General features: G+C 38.9%; 1 protein-coding gene across 1 annotated transcript in view; it reads left to right on the top strand.

Moving 5' to 3' along the window:
* Positions 1-9,414: 9,414 nt before the first annotated feature.
* The window catches only part of itgb2 (integrin, beta 2), a 28,324-nt gene continuing 25,357 nt past the window's right edge, over positions 9,415-12,381 (top strand). Inside the window, exon 1 of the mRNA XM_022221796.2 lies at positions 9,415-9,488. Coding sequence (XP_022077488.2) covers positions 9,474-9,488 — 15 coding nt within the window. The 5' untranslated portion in view covers positions 9,415-9,473. The remainder of the gene's footprint in view (positions 9,489-12,381) is intronic.

The raw sequence follows: 12,381 nt of genomic DNA, 5'->3' as shown, positions 1-12,381 counted from the left end.
TGTTTGTGGGGGTGTTTTAAAGGCATTAGAGGAGATTTAATTTCCTACGACTTTGAACGTAACATGCGCATGCGCACATACAACCTCTCCCTCACCCCCCTCTAACCTCTCCCCTCTTAACATTTACGAAGAAACGCCCCCCTCCAGAAACTTGCGTAGCACTCGTGAAGTTGTCTTTTACGGCTGGGTCCCCCTGGATCTTTATCTGCCATTATGTAAAAAAAGATGAGCAAAACAAGTCGCCAGCTAACTACGAAGCTATACCCAGAGCCATAGAGATAGTAAGAGTTGCGACACTCATGCTCTCGCAGCGGGGCGGTCACGTGGTTCATGTAAGCCTGAATAGTTCCAAACAGGCAGCGCTGTCATTTCCTTCTATGGGACTGAGAGCGGCGATTTCACGGTAAAAAAGGAATAAAATCACACCTCCAAGTACTTGTTTGATTATTAATTCATTGGAGTATGTATGTAAATGTCAGTTTTACATTTTGAGCCGTAAGGTGACATATTAAAGACACTTTTGGGGTTTTGGAGGGAATGTTTCACATTCGTGTTAGCATGGAAAATCGACTTTTACACAGAAATGTAAGATGATTGAAGATGTTAATTTTTGCCCAGCTGGATTATTGTATTTCCAGACAATGTCTATATTTCTCTGATTCACTTACCCGTAGTCTGGGAGTTATTGAAAAGCAGAGTAACAACAGACCATTCAGCAGATAGTGTCCAGCCACTTCTGATGAGGCAGGAGTTGACTCACTATAACCATTTTAAAACATGCACAATATATATATATTTAAGAATAACAACTCATTATGCTTTGATGAATGAAATAGTATGTTTTATTGACAATGGGAGAAACAATGAGGTTCTTCATGTCTTCAGTGAGGGCTCTCGGGATACTGGCGGATAGATAGATATGATAGATATTAATAAATATATTTGTTAAATACTTACAAGTATAAGTTTATGCATTATAAAGGGTCTCATATAAAGGACGTAGTCTTGACAATTAAAAAGAGGTAGCGATGTAGCTAGGTAGCTTTCAAAGAAGAGCTAACAAGCACAAGGCAATGCCTGAAAGTCGGTCATCTGCCAATATTCACAAATACAGATAAATGTATGCACCACAAAGGGCTTCTGATATAATATAAAGATGTTAAAATTAAAAAGAGGTAGCGACTCATCAACAATTAATCCGTCAATATATCCCTGGAGATAACTTCACAGCTAACAGCAGTCGAGCTTTAAAAAAGTAGCAGAAATTCGTTCGTCTACCAAGATAAAAAATATATATAATTACGCTGCGCAAATACAAATAAAGCTCAGCATATGCATCATAAAGAGCCTCTGATAAAATATAGGCAGTTGACAATTCAAAAGAGGTAGGCATTTCATCAACTTACCTCCACATATACTCAACAACCGGCAGTGCAAATGAACGGTGGCTATCACTGTCGAAACGGTGCTTGGAACTAAACAAGCCTCCACAACCCAGAAGTAGACCGAAAGAAAGCGTACAACGGCACCCTATGGGAGTGTCGCAACTCTTACTATCTCTAGGGCTCTGGCTATACCAAAGCAACACATACAGAAAACACGTAAGTCCAAGGTGTATGTAATCTACGTAACTAGGCCTGAGCCGGAAGATTTTTGATTGACAGGAAAGGGAGCAAACCAAACGCCTCGGTCCGAGCGCATTGATTGGCTGATGTTTTTCAGGTCCTGCCATGTCCACAGTTATTTTTTTTAAATTTTTTATTCTTTTAGAGACCATACATACAAGTCCACTAAAGGTCAGTATATTCATTTTATGTGAATCAGACAAATTAAACAAAAAAACATCCTCCATAATGCCTTTAAATGTTCCTCTGACCAAGGAGCTGGCTTCAGTAGCTTCCGCCAGGTCAAGATACAGAATACACCTTGAGCATCAACGTGTTAAAAAAGAAAATGCCACACAGTCACTGAAAAGAAAAGCAGCTGAAGATGAAGTCGAAGAGCTGAAGAAAAAGATCAAAATCCTGCATGAAGTGTGCAACACACTTCAAATTGATGCAGACCATCTTGCTGAGCAGGCAGAAGGAAAATCTGGGTCATTAATGGCCCAAATTATCACCAAGTCCAACACCTTGCGGCAAAGGCACAAAGAAAAGCTCAGAGAGCTGATGGACACAGAGAAGCTGATGGAAAGCAACTCACACAATCTCAGGCACATGTCCTAAATTGTGATCATGATGTAATAAGTTAAAGTTGGCCTTTAATAACTGGTGTAACTTGTTGATAGGCCTAAGCCAAACTGCAGTTTGCAAGTTATTGAAGTCTTTGTAATCTGCATTGTGTCATCCATTTCAATGTTTCTTCTTAATTTCATGTTTGTGATTGTCCACAGATTAGATGTGCTTTCAAAATGCTACACAAAAACATGTAACTTGTCGTGACCTGAGAGGAATGTTGCCTTTAGTGTAATTTATTCTTTTCAAGCTTTATTCCTTCTCAGTTTACCTCATTTCTGTTAATTTGCAAAGTACAACTGTTAAAGATGTGTTGCCAACTACAGCTTAAAGTGGTGATGAGGTCTTACATTTTTTTGAAGGTTTTTAAAAAGTCTTAAAAAGGTATTGAAATTAACCTCAGGAATCCTGCATATACCCTGCCTCCTTATTCAGATTCGTAAAGTCGGCTCTGTAAACACGTGGTTTTTTGCAGACTTAGCCTTTTACTAGCTGATGGGTTGGAGTGGGTCCAGACGAGGTGGAGCAATTGCGTGGTGTGTGTGATACATATACACTGTCATGAAAAAAATTATTAGACCACCCTTATTTTCTTGTTCATTTCAATGCCTGGTGCCACTAAAGGTATGTCACCTGAAGAACACAATGAAAACAATAAAAATGCAGCCGATTCCATCATACTCTATGTCCTATTTGACATGCTTAAGCTTAATTGTATTCACAGGTTATATAAGAGGCCATTTCATGTTATAAGCAGCACTGCATATGCGAACGCCTAGAGAGGTTTCCTGCTGACGTTCAAGCCCCAGCAAAACTCAGAAGTTGTCAGCTCTCACATAACGCCTAAAACAAAAGAATTATGTAAAGCCACAAAGGCAGCCGTCTTGGCATTGCTGGAAATTGGCATGAGTGAGAGACAAGTAGCAAAAAAACTGAAGATCTCCAAGACAGCCGTTCATTACACCAAGAAAAAACAAATCAAACATGGTACTACCAAATTGCTAGCTGGTCGCAGCAGGAAACTTCTTTCTACCCCACAAGATGACCATGCCCTCATCTGTGTCAGGAATCGTCATCAGACTGCCATGTCAAGAAATGTGACTTGTTTGGCAAGGACAGTTGGAAATCGACTTCTTGAAGCTGGTCTGAAGTCACACAGCACGGAAGAAGCCCTTCATCAACGATGATGGGAAATGTTGGGGAAGTAGGAAAGGGCTAAGAGGAAAGCCCCGTTACTCTTTGCTGGGGATCACAAAGATTGGGCTGTTGATGATTGGGCTAAGGTTCTCTTAAGTGATAATCCAGTTTTCAGTTGATGCTCACTCCAGTCATCTTACTGGTTAGGAGGAAGCCTGGAGAAGCCTACAAACCAGACTGTCTTGCCCCTACAGTAAAACATGGGGGTGGATCAGTGACGATCTGGGGTTGTTACAGTATGGGTTGAACAGGGCAAATGCAATTGTATGAAGGGTGAATGAACCAGGTCATGTACAGGGCCTATCGTGAAAACAGACCTGGCGAGAGGAAATCCTCCCACACTTCCCTGGCATACTCCTCCAGATTTCAGCAGAAGGAGCCTGTGCTATGCTGGGCCAGGAATCACAAGCTGAAGTACCAAGGGAACATTATATAATAAGGATTTACCAGGATCTCAGCACAGCACTTGCTGTAAAATGGGTGGTATTTAATGGCATAAAGCAGACTCTGTACCAGAGGAATGGCTGGTTGCATCAGCTGTCCTCTGCCTGGCTGCGCATGTGCGACGGGGACACAGTGTTCACTTTGGACTCACCAGATGAAGCCAGAATTTTTCTGACCCAAAACTCAGCAAGGAATAGAAGTTCAGCAACCTCCTGTCTTAAACTCCTCATTGTACGCCGTGAGATCTGGAAGCTGTTTAATTCCAAGTTGCTGGGTTACTGTTTACATGTAAACTCCCTCTCTCAACTGAATACACCCTTTTATTTATGTCACATGTGTGTATTTTTTTCTTTGGTACTCCTGTTATCAGTACAGCTATCTTTATTTTGATTGGTTAAATCTAATGTACAGGTTGCTGGGAGCCCTGTTAGATTAAAAATTTGTTCAGTTAGAAGTTTTCTGTGTACAGTGATCAGCCTGCAGCTTGCCTTTTGCAGCGGTACAATTATAGGCTTAGTTTTTGTTCTGTTTTTGTTGGGGAAGTGTGAAAGGGTTATGGGAAGGCACACCCCTACATTTTTACGGCTACTTTTCTTTAATTGTGTTGTTAAAAGTGGATATGAAGTAGTGTACTACCTGCACACATTCTCTTGTCTGGCAGCGACTATCATTATTTTACATCAGTATCTTAATTATGGAGAAGAGTTATAGTGAAGGGAAAACTGACGTAAAATTTATTACGATGTGAAAGGTTTAAATGAGCCTGTGAAAAACGTTTAGAATCTTTATTCATCTTAAATACCAAAGATGTGATATCTCATTCCTATAAGAAACCCACCTCCTGATAAAAGACCAATACAGACTAAGAAGAGTTTGGGTAGGCCAGGTGTTCCATTCAAACCTGGACTCTAAAACATGAGGAACAGCCATATTAATACATAAAAATTCCAGTTTAAGCCAAAGAATATCAACTCTGATCCACGGGGTCGCTTCGTTTATAGTCTCTGCTTCTTTTTCACAATCCTGTTGTTTTAGTTAATGTATATGCTCCTAATTGGGATGATGAAAAATGAATGTTATTAATACTAGACTCGAACCCCTAAATTGAGTAATCAATCCTGTGATGAAGAAAATGGCACAACCTTTTGCTAGAGATACCTTCTCGTGCCACACGTTACTCTTTCTTTCCATTTCCCACTGTTATTCACAATTCTTTCATCTTTTCTTGTTTGTTACTGTCTGTCAGACCTCCCTCTTACCTTTTCTTGTTGCAGCTTTGCTATTTGCAACTGCTTCTAGACCCATCCCTTCTTACCTTTTGCTGCCTATACCCACACCTCTTGATTCAGTTCCCTTTTGTTTTTTGTTTGTATTACCCTCTGTTACTGATTAGCAACCATACCAAATTAACGACTGTTCACCCTTGTATTTACACAGAGCCTCTTTCCCTACTCTCTGACCATCTCTATAAATTGGATACTCTGCAAATGTTCTCAGTTGGTTTACCACAGACTCATGCTCTGTGTTGGTAAGACCACCATATGCCGGAATAACAGTAAACACCCCACTGCAGCAAACTTCGAAGGACTAAGAGTGAAATTTCTTCAACACTGCATTGGACTGCTCTAGTCCTAAACCTAAAGTCCCGTCTAAAATGACCAGGTCCTTGTCAGAGTTTATGGATCGTATAGATAGCGTTGATCTATGATGCTTGCTTTTCCCACAGAGTCAATCCTTCTCTTTCTTTTTGCAGGTGCACCACTCATACAGTAGATTTTTTTTTTTTAATTGATAGAGACCTTCTTCTGCTTGTCACAAAAGCTGAATACTCAACTATAATGGAATTGATCATGCTCCCGTGTTATTAGATGTGGTATTTCCTCTTAACAATGTGGAATCACATTGGAAATTAGACAAAATCTTACTGGCCAACGATACCTTCTGTGATCTGATATAAAAAAAAAAATTGATGATTTCTTGGAACTCAATAAAAAAGATAATGTCTCCCCCTCACTACTTTGGGAAACACTGAAAGCTGTAATAACAGGTGAAATAATAGCATATTCTGCTAAAATGAATAGAATGCAGCAACTTAAACAGGATCAGGTAATTAATTCCATAAACACAGTAGATGTTCGGTACTTTATCACTCCCTCCCCCAAACTCTAGAAAATAAAGCTTGACCTTCAGACACAGTACAGTTTATCAACTGAAAAAACTGAACGAATCATGTGGTTCTATCTGTGAACAAGGTGAGAAAGCTGGATGCTTCATGGCAAATCAAATCTAGTGCCGTTCAGTCGCTCAGGAAATTCCTCAGATATAAAACACCCAGGGTGAATTAACCGTTGATCCCAAAGCAATTAACGAAATGTTACCATGTTTTCCTCAAATTTATATCTGTCTGAAGCCCCAAAGCAGAATACTGACAATCTATGAGCAGCCTCTATAACTGCAGACATAGGATGGGGCAGTGGTGTAGTGGTCCCTGGAGAAGTGGGTATACTCTTAATTTTCACCTTTTTTTTAAATTAGTCCAGAAAAACGCCCAGTTTTAGAAACAGTGACATAGAAGACTACTCTATTCAATTTATTCAGTCATTTCTACTTGCCCACTATTATAAAATTATCATGACTTGATTAGGAGCAGTTTGTAGTTATTACTGGTCACACAAGCAAACTGGATTAATGTAACATGTATTCATCATGAGGCAAACATGGTGTTTCAGTTACTTTTGAACATTTATTTAAATAAAATACTTCAAATATGAAGTTGACAGTGCATCCTTGTTCATATTTCATCATGAATAAAACCTCAATATTGTTTTAGGTCGAATCTTAAACTACCTGTCCCCATTCTTGTGTTTTTACTTACTTTAAAATCAACTACCAGCCTAGAGGTTTTCCCACATTATCCCAATCTAGCTAGCTTCAGACTTACGTTAGAATAACGTTAGCCTTTCAAAACGTTAGTCAAACTCGCCCGACACTCAGTTTAACCCGTTGCGCTTCAGTTGCGCTTCAGTGTCCCGCCCGCAGGACACTTTGAGATCTGCATAAGCAATTTGCTAAATGTCTGAAACTGCAAACGCGATTATACAAACACTATACGCCGATGGAAAGCTTAGATTCTCAGGAATCCGCCGGTATAAACCACTTTCAGATGTGATTACCACAGCGGTAATATAAACACATTTGTCCGACAAAAAACGAATATCCATCCATCCGTTCTCTATACACGGCTTCAACATACACAGCGCGCCTCACATTTCCGGGTTCATTATTACACACAGATGAAAATATTCCACAAAAAACGGCCATAATCCAACCTTAGACATCCAGACGACACAAGCCAGTAAACTATTTTGTCCAAAACATGTCTTGAAGACGGTATATGATCCACGAATAGGTCGTTTTCGAGGAAATGCACCTCGCGATGCGCATCCAATATTCCCTGTATTTCTCGTCATATTTTTATTTACAAATAGAATATTAGTGATTTTTTTTGTACTGAAAATGGCTGGAATTGACTGCAGCTTTAACCACTGGCAACAAAATATCCTCTCCTTGAAATGTGCAGTCATGTTGCCAGTAGTTTAAAACAATGATTCATTTGGAAACCACCTTAAAACTTACCTGAGAATTATATCGTCCATGAAAGTAGGTTCGCTCGATACGTGCCACTCACTTGAAAGGTGTTTATTCTGACTTTCTCGCATTTCCGCACATCTTTCAAGCAGACCTGTCAATCAACTGGAGTGCCACAGAGGTGTTAGCAAAATTTTCCTCTGTATGACCCGCCCTACTCTGCCTCTGATTGGCTCATCCCTAAAGTTAACCAATCGAATCAGTGAAGGTAGCATGTACCAGCCAATTACAGGCAGAGGAGGGTTGTTCATGGCTTCATCATCCTTAAGGAAAAGAGGGCTACCTGGCACACAGATATTACTGAATGATGTGCACCAGGGAGCATTAGAAGTGGGTATACGCAATGCTAACTGAAAAATAAGTGGGTATACGCCGTATACCGCCGTATACCCTGGACTACACCACTGGGATGGGGACTGAGCTCCCGCTACAACAAACAGAAATTGTAAATGCTATAATGGCAATGCAAAATGGTAAGACACCTCACCCAGATGGTTACCCAGTTTAATTCTTCAAAAAAAATTGCTGACAAATTAACAATTTTGCTTAATATGTTTAATGACTCATTGTCTCGTGGGTCACTGTGTCAGACGTTGTCTGAAGCACTTATTATTCTCCTACTCAAACCAGATAAAGATGACACAGAACACGGTTCGTATCAACCTACCTCTCTCCTGAACAGCGACATGAAGATCCTTGCCAAGACTCTTGCCGTACACTTAGAAACCACAATGCACGATGTAATCTCTGAACAGGCTTTTTTTGTTTCAGGGTGACCCTCACTCATAAACATTCATTGACTCTTAAATATAATGTGCTCTCCTGCGTCTAGTGTTGTACCTGAGGTTATTTCATTGGATGCAAAGAAAGCTTTTGACAGTGTAGTGCAAAGAAGTCATGTCAAAACAAACAATTTTTCCATTTGTGTAAGCTATTTGTCTTTTTAAATTTTGATAACATATCTTTACAGTTCTGACACCAACCTCACATGTGACCAAGGCTTTATTCAAGTGGGTTTAATTAGCTAGTGAGTTTTGCTTGACAGCTTAGTGCCCAAAAACATGAAGCAGCAACACTCAGCATTCACTACCTACTAACTAACTTGGCACAAATTGCCCATTTTTTTTCTTTCACCTCACCACACAACTTCCATCCAGAAGGCCTTATTATTTGTCCATGTGATCAGGAGCAAGCTTCAGTTGAGCCTTAATGTGCTGCTTCTGGAGGAAGAGCTTTCTTCTTGCTTGGTTTTTAGCATTCTATCATAGAAAATTGGAATAATTGGTAACTCAAGGCTGCCATGATATACATGGACTTTACAAGTGTATGTAAACTTTTATTTACAACTCTATGTCAACCTTCAGTTAAATCATACACAAGTGAATGCCAGTTGTTCTTGACACAGTGTGAAACACAGGGTGAGATAGAGGAGTTTCAGAATCTAGAGAGTGAGAAAATAAAGTATCTGTGCGTGTGTTTGACCTCGGGAAGGAGAGAAGGTATTCGCCCATTCCTATAACTGATCGTTTCTTGCTTCTTGCTGTCCTGATGCAGTCCATCACAATGTGGGTTTATTACTGAACCAGTTTAGAACTATTGCCAGGTTAGATTTGCATGACTTTCTGATTCACCAGCTTGTTAAACATAGTTGATAGTCAGGTCTGATTGGCAAAAAGAACTTTGATCAACTTTCTTTGTTCATTGGACATTTATTTTTTTCTGTCAGTCACATTTCCCATATTACTGAGAAACAGTCTGATGAATATCATTTCAGGAAGGGAGAGGCTTTTAGTCTGTCTTAATCTTAGTCTAAGTTTTTACATTCAGTCAGATGTGTAGTCTATTCTATTGCGCCTCCCATGTTGCTTCCTTGAATACACTTCTTGTTGCTTCACACTTCCTGTAATAAGACTGTATTCAACGGAACAGTCAGCCGAAGGCCAGAGCTGCATGTTCCTCTTTCTGGTAAGTTGGCCTTTGTTTTAATAAAGAAACTGTTTTCTGCTTCTTATGATCCTCTTCACTTTTTATATTTTATCTTCGTCTATTCTTACAACAAAAGCTGGTGACGTTGTGTTTCAAGCAAAGTCTGATGAAGAACAAAATACTCTTTGCATTTTCATAGCATCTAACATATTGTGAAGAACTGTATTTCGTGTCAAAATGTCACAACAAGAGAGAGGTGTGGCTCCAATAATGTAGCATCTCTGCATCAATTTCTGGAACTGTATTAGGTCATGAGGAAGAAAAGTTTCTTGTTTTCTAGGAGAAAATTGACTTAGTTAACTAATAACTGACAATATTTTTAGAGGAACAGTAGCTTGCATTCCACTTTAAGTTTGGTGTCTGAATCCAAAACTGTTTATTTACATTTTGTGAATTTTGTTTTTTCATGCTTTCATATTTTAATGTGTAGCGAACACATGCAAAGCTCTACGAAGGTGTTCTTAACAGTACAAAATGTCACGATAACTGCAGGAAACCAATTTAAAAACAATTATCAGAGGCAGCAGTTCTTTGACAGTAATACAATACAAACTTATTTCCATCCGTTGGGGTTAGCCAGATTCAGCTAGACAACTTCAACTTGTCTGGCCTTTAGTTAAAAATGCTGCTATATTATCAGCAAAACTGTCATTAGTATTGATATGTATAAGATAAGAAAAACTTTAGTGACCCCACAGTAGAGAAAGTTCACTGTTACAGCAGCTCCAAAAGGAAAAAAAAAAAGAAAATGATGTGCATGTTTTTACCACCTCAACATTCAACGAACTTAAATCCCATTTAATAAAATGCTATTGGACTAGTTTGCTGTGTTGTACTCTTTGAAATGTCAACTTGCCATTTTAGCTGAACAGTAGTGCAATTAAATAGGAAACAGACATAGATACATACAAGATAAATGCATTACGCTTTCTTGAGAACAGCTTTTTTTAGTCAGAGTTAGAAAAGCGGAAATGTAATGATGAACCAACTCTTCATTCTTCTCTTCTGCCTTTTATGGTGAGCAGTATTGACACATTGTGCGACAAGAGCGTCTTTGCACAGGAAACATTTGAATTCCTCTTTAGTTTTGTTCACCCACCCTCTGATAGTGGGTAGATGTGTCACATCATAAAAACAGAACGTCATTTTCGTATGTAGTCACTTGATCGTATGATGCTGCGAGGACTTCTGAAAATTTTAAATCAAATATCTTCAAGTTGTAGGAGCTGCATTATTAAACAACAAAGAGCATTAAACCGTTGTGTTTAGATTTATGTTTTGAAACTGTAAATGTGAACTCCACAGCTGCAATTGCCATTTATAACAAGCTCTTATAGCAACTTGCCAAGATGCATTACAGCTACATTAGCATTTTAGTGTACCTGCACAGACCTAAATGTGGCCAAAGCTAGGGGCTTTGTGTCAGAGCTGCTTACACTTGTCAGTACCAAAGAGATCTTTTCAGATGCATCTATCTAGTTTTCATTTTCTTGGACTTTGGATTGATCAAGGTTTTTATGTTTACTGTTAAAGTAGCAGTTTGTAGTGGTGTTGTACTGGACCGCATTATACTGAGATGTTTTTGCACACTTCCGTCAAAAATAAGAGTGTTACCATGTAGACTGGCGCTATTGATATCTATATAAACATGCACAAACACTTCATAATGTCATCCGTAGGTTGCCTGAACAGAAATTTCATAATCAGTGTTTTAAGCTAACTTTGACCTGGCAGTGAATGCACAGCATTTAATGCAATTAGACAAAAAATGTGCAAAATACACAAACCAAATAGATTTGAACTACACTACCAGTCAAAAGTTTGGATACACCTTCTCATTCAATGGTTTTTATTTTATTATTTTCTACATTTTAGATTAATATTGAAGACATTAAAACTATAAAAGAATATGGAATTAGGTCATAAACAAAAAAGTGTTAGTCTTCAGTATTAATCTGCAGTGTAGAAAACAATACAAATAAATATAAAGCACTAAATGCGAAGGTGTGTCCAAAAGCTTTGACCGATACTGTACACTTTTTGACAAGGTAACTCAACCAAATCGTTCTCTTTGGTAGTGAAGTTTGAAGGTGCACTCAATCACCAGGACTACATTAGATGGGACAAACATCCCACAGAGGTGTTGCACCCAGAATTCTGCAGGTCAGTTGTAAACATTCAAAGAGAAACCCGAACCAATGCAAGCACGGCAGAATTAGGTTATTACCCATTGCTTATGGATGATCTTTATTAAAAAAAAAAAAAAAGGTCACATAAATTGTGATTACTTCTCAAATCCAGCTCCAACTGACAATTCAGGCACTTCAAACCCAAAAGTTGAACCCCTGAAAAAGGTTATTTGCCAGCTGCTACTGAGACTTACTGATCAGGTAACACCCAACACTGACCTAAGACCAGCACTGCTCTCCAGCCACTAAGATGCTAATCTGCAACATTCGAGGAATCAAAACAAACAAGCCATCTTTCTTATAAATGTCTCCCACACTTTTTATTATGACATCCTTGACACATATTGCCCTCTTGATTTCCATGCTGATGCAGCATATTGAATTGAACTGACTGAATTGTAACAGAGAGAGGAGGACTTTTTTGTGGGATAATGAATACTCTGATTAATTACTGAAAATAATGGCTTTTTTTGTTTGATTGTTTTCTTTTTTGTGATGACAGTGTTTAGTTTCAACAGCTAGCACCCAGTCTTTGTTTTGTGGGCCAGGGCACTGTCAATTTTTAAAGTAATTTGTGACCTTTTGGCTTGCCTGAGTTGCTGGAACAGCATGCTGTCTGTGTTCTCGGACCTCTTGACATTAGTGTGTATCACAACATTCAGTAATATGTCACTAGAAGGTTT

Source organism: Acanthochromis polyacanthus, chromosome 14, assembly GCF_021347895.1.
Source record: "Acanthochromis polyacanthus isolate Apoly-LR-REF ecotype Palm Island chromosome 14, KAUST_Apoly_ChrSc, whole genome shotgun sequence".
Taxonomy (NCBI): Eukaryota; Metazoa; Chordata; class Actinopteri; family Pomacentridae; genus Acanthochromis; species Acanthochromis polyacanthus.
This window is presented reverse-complemented; position numbering and strand designations above follow the sequence as displayed.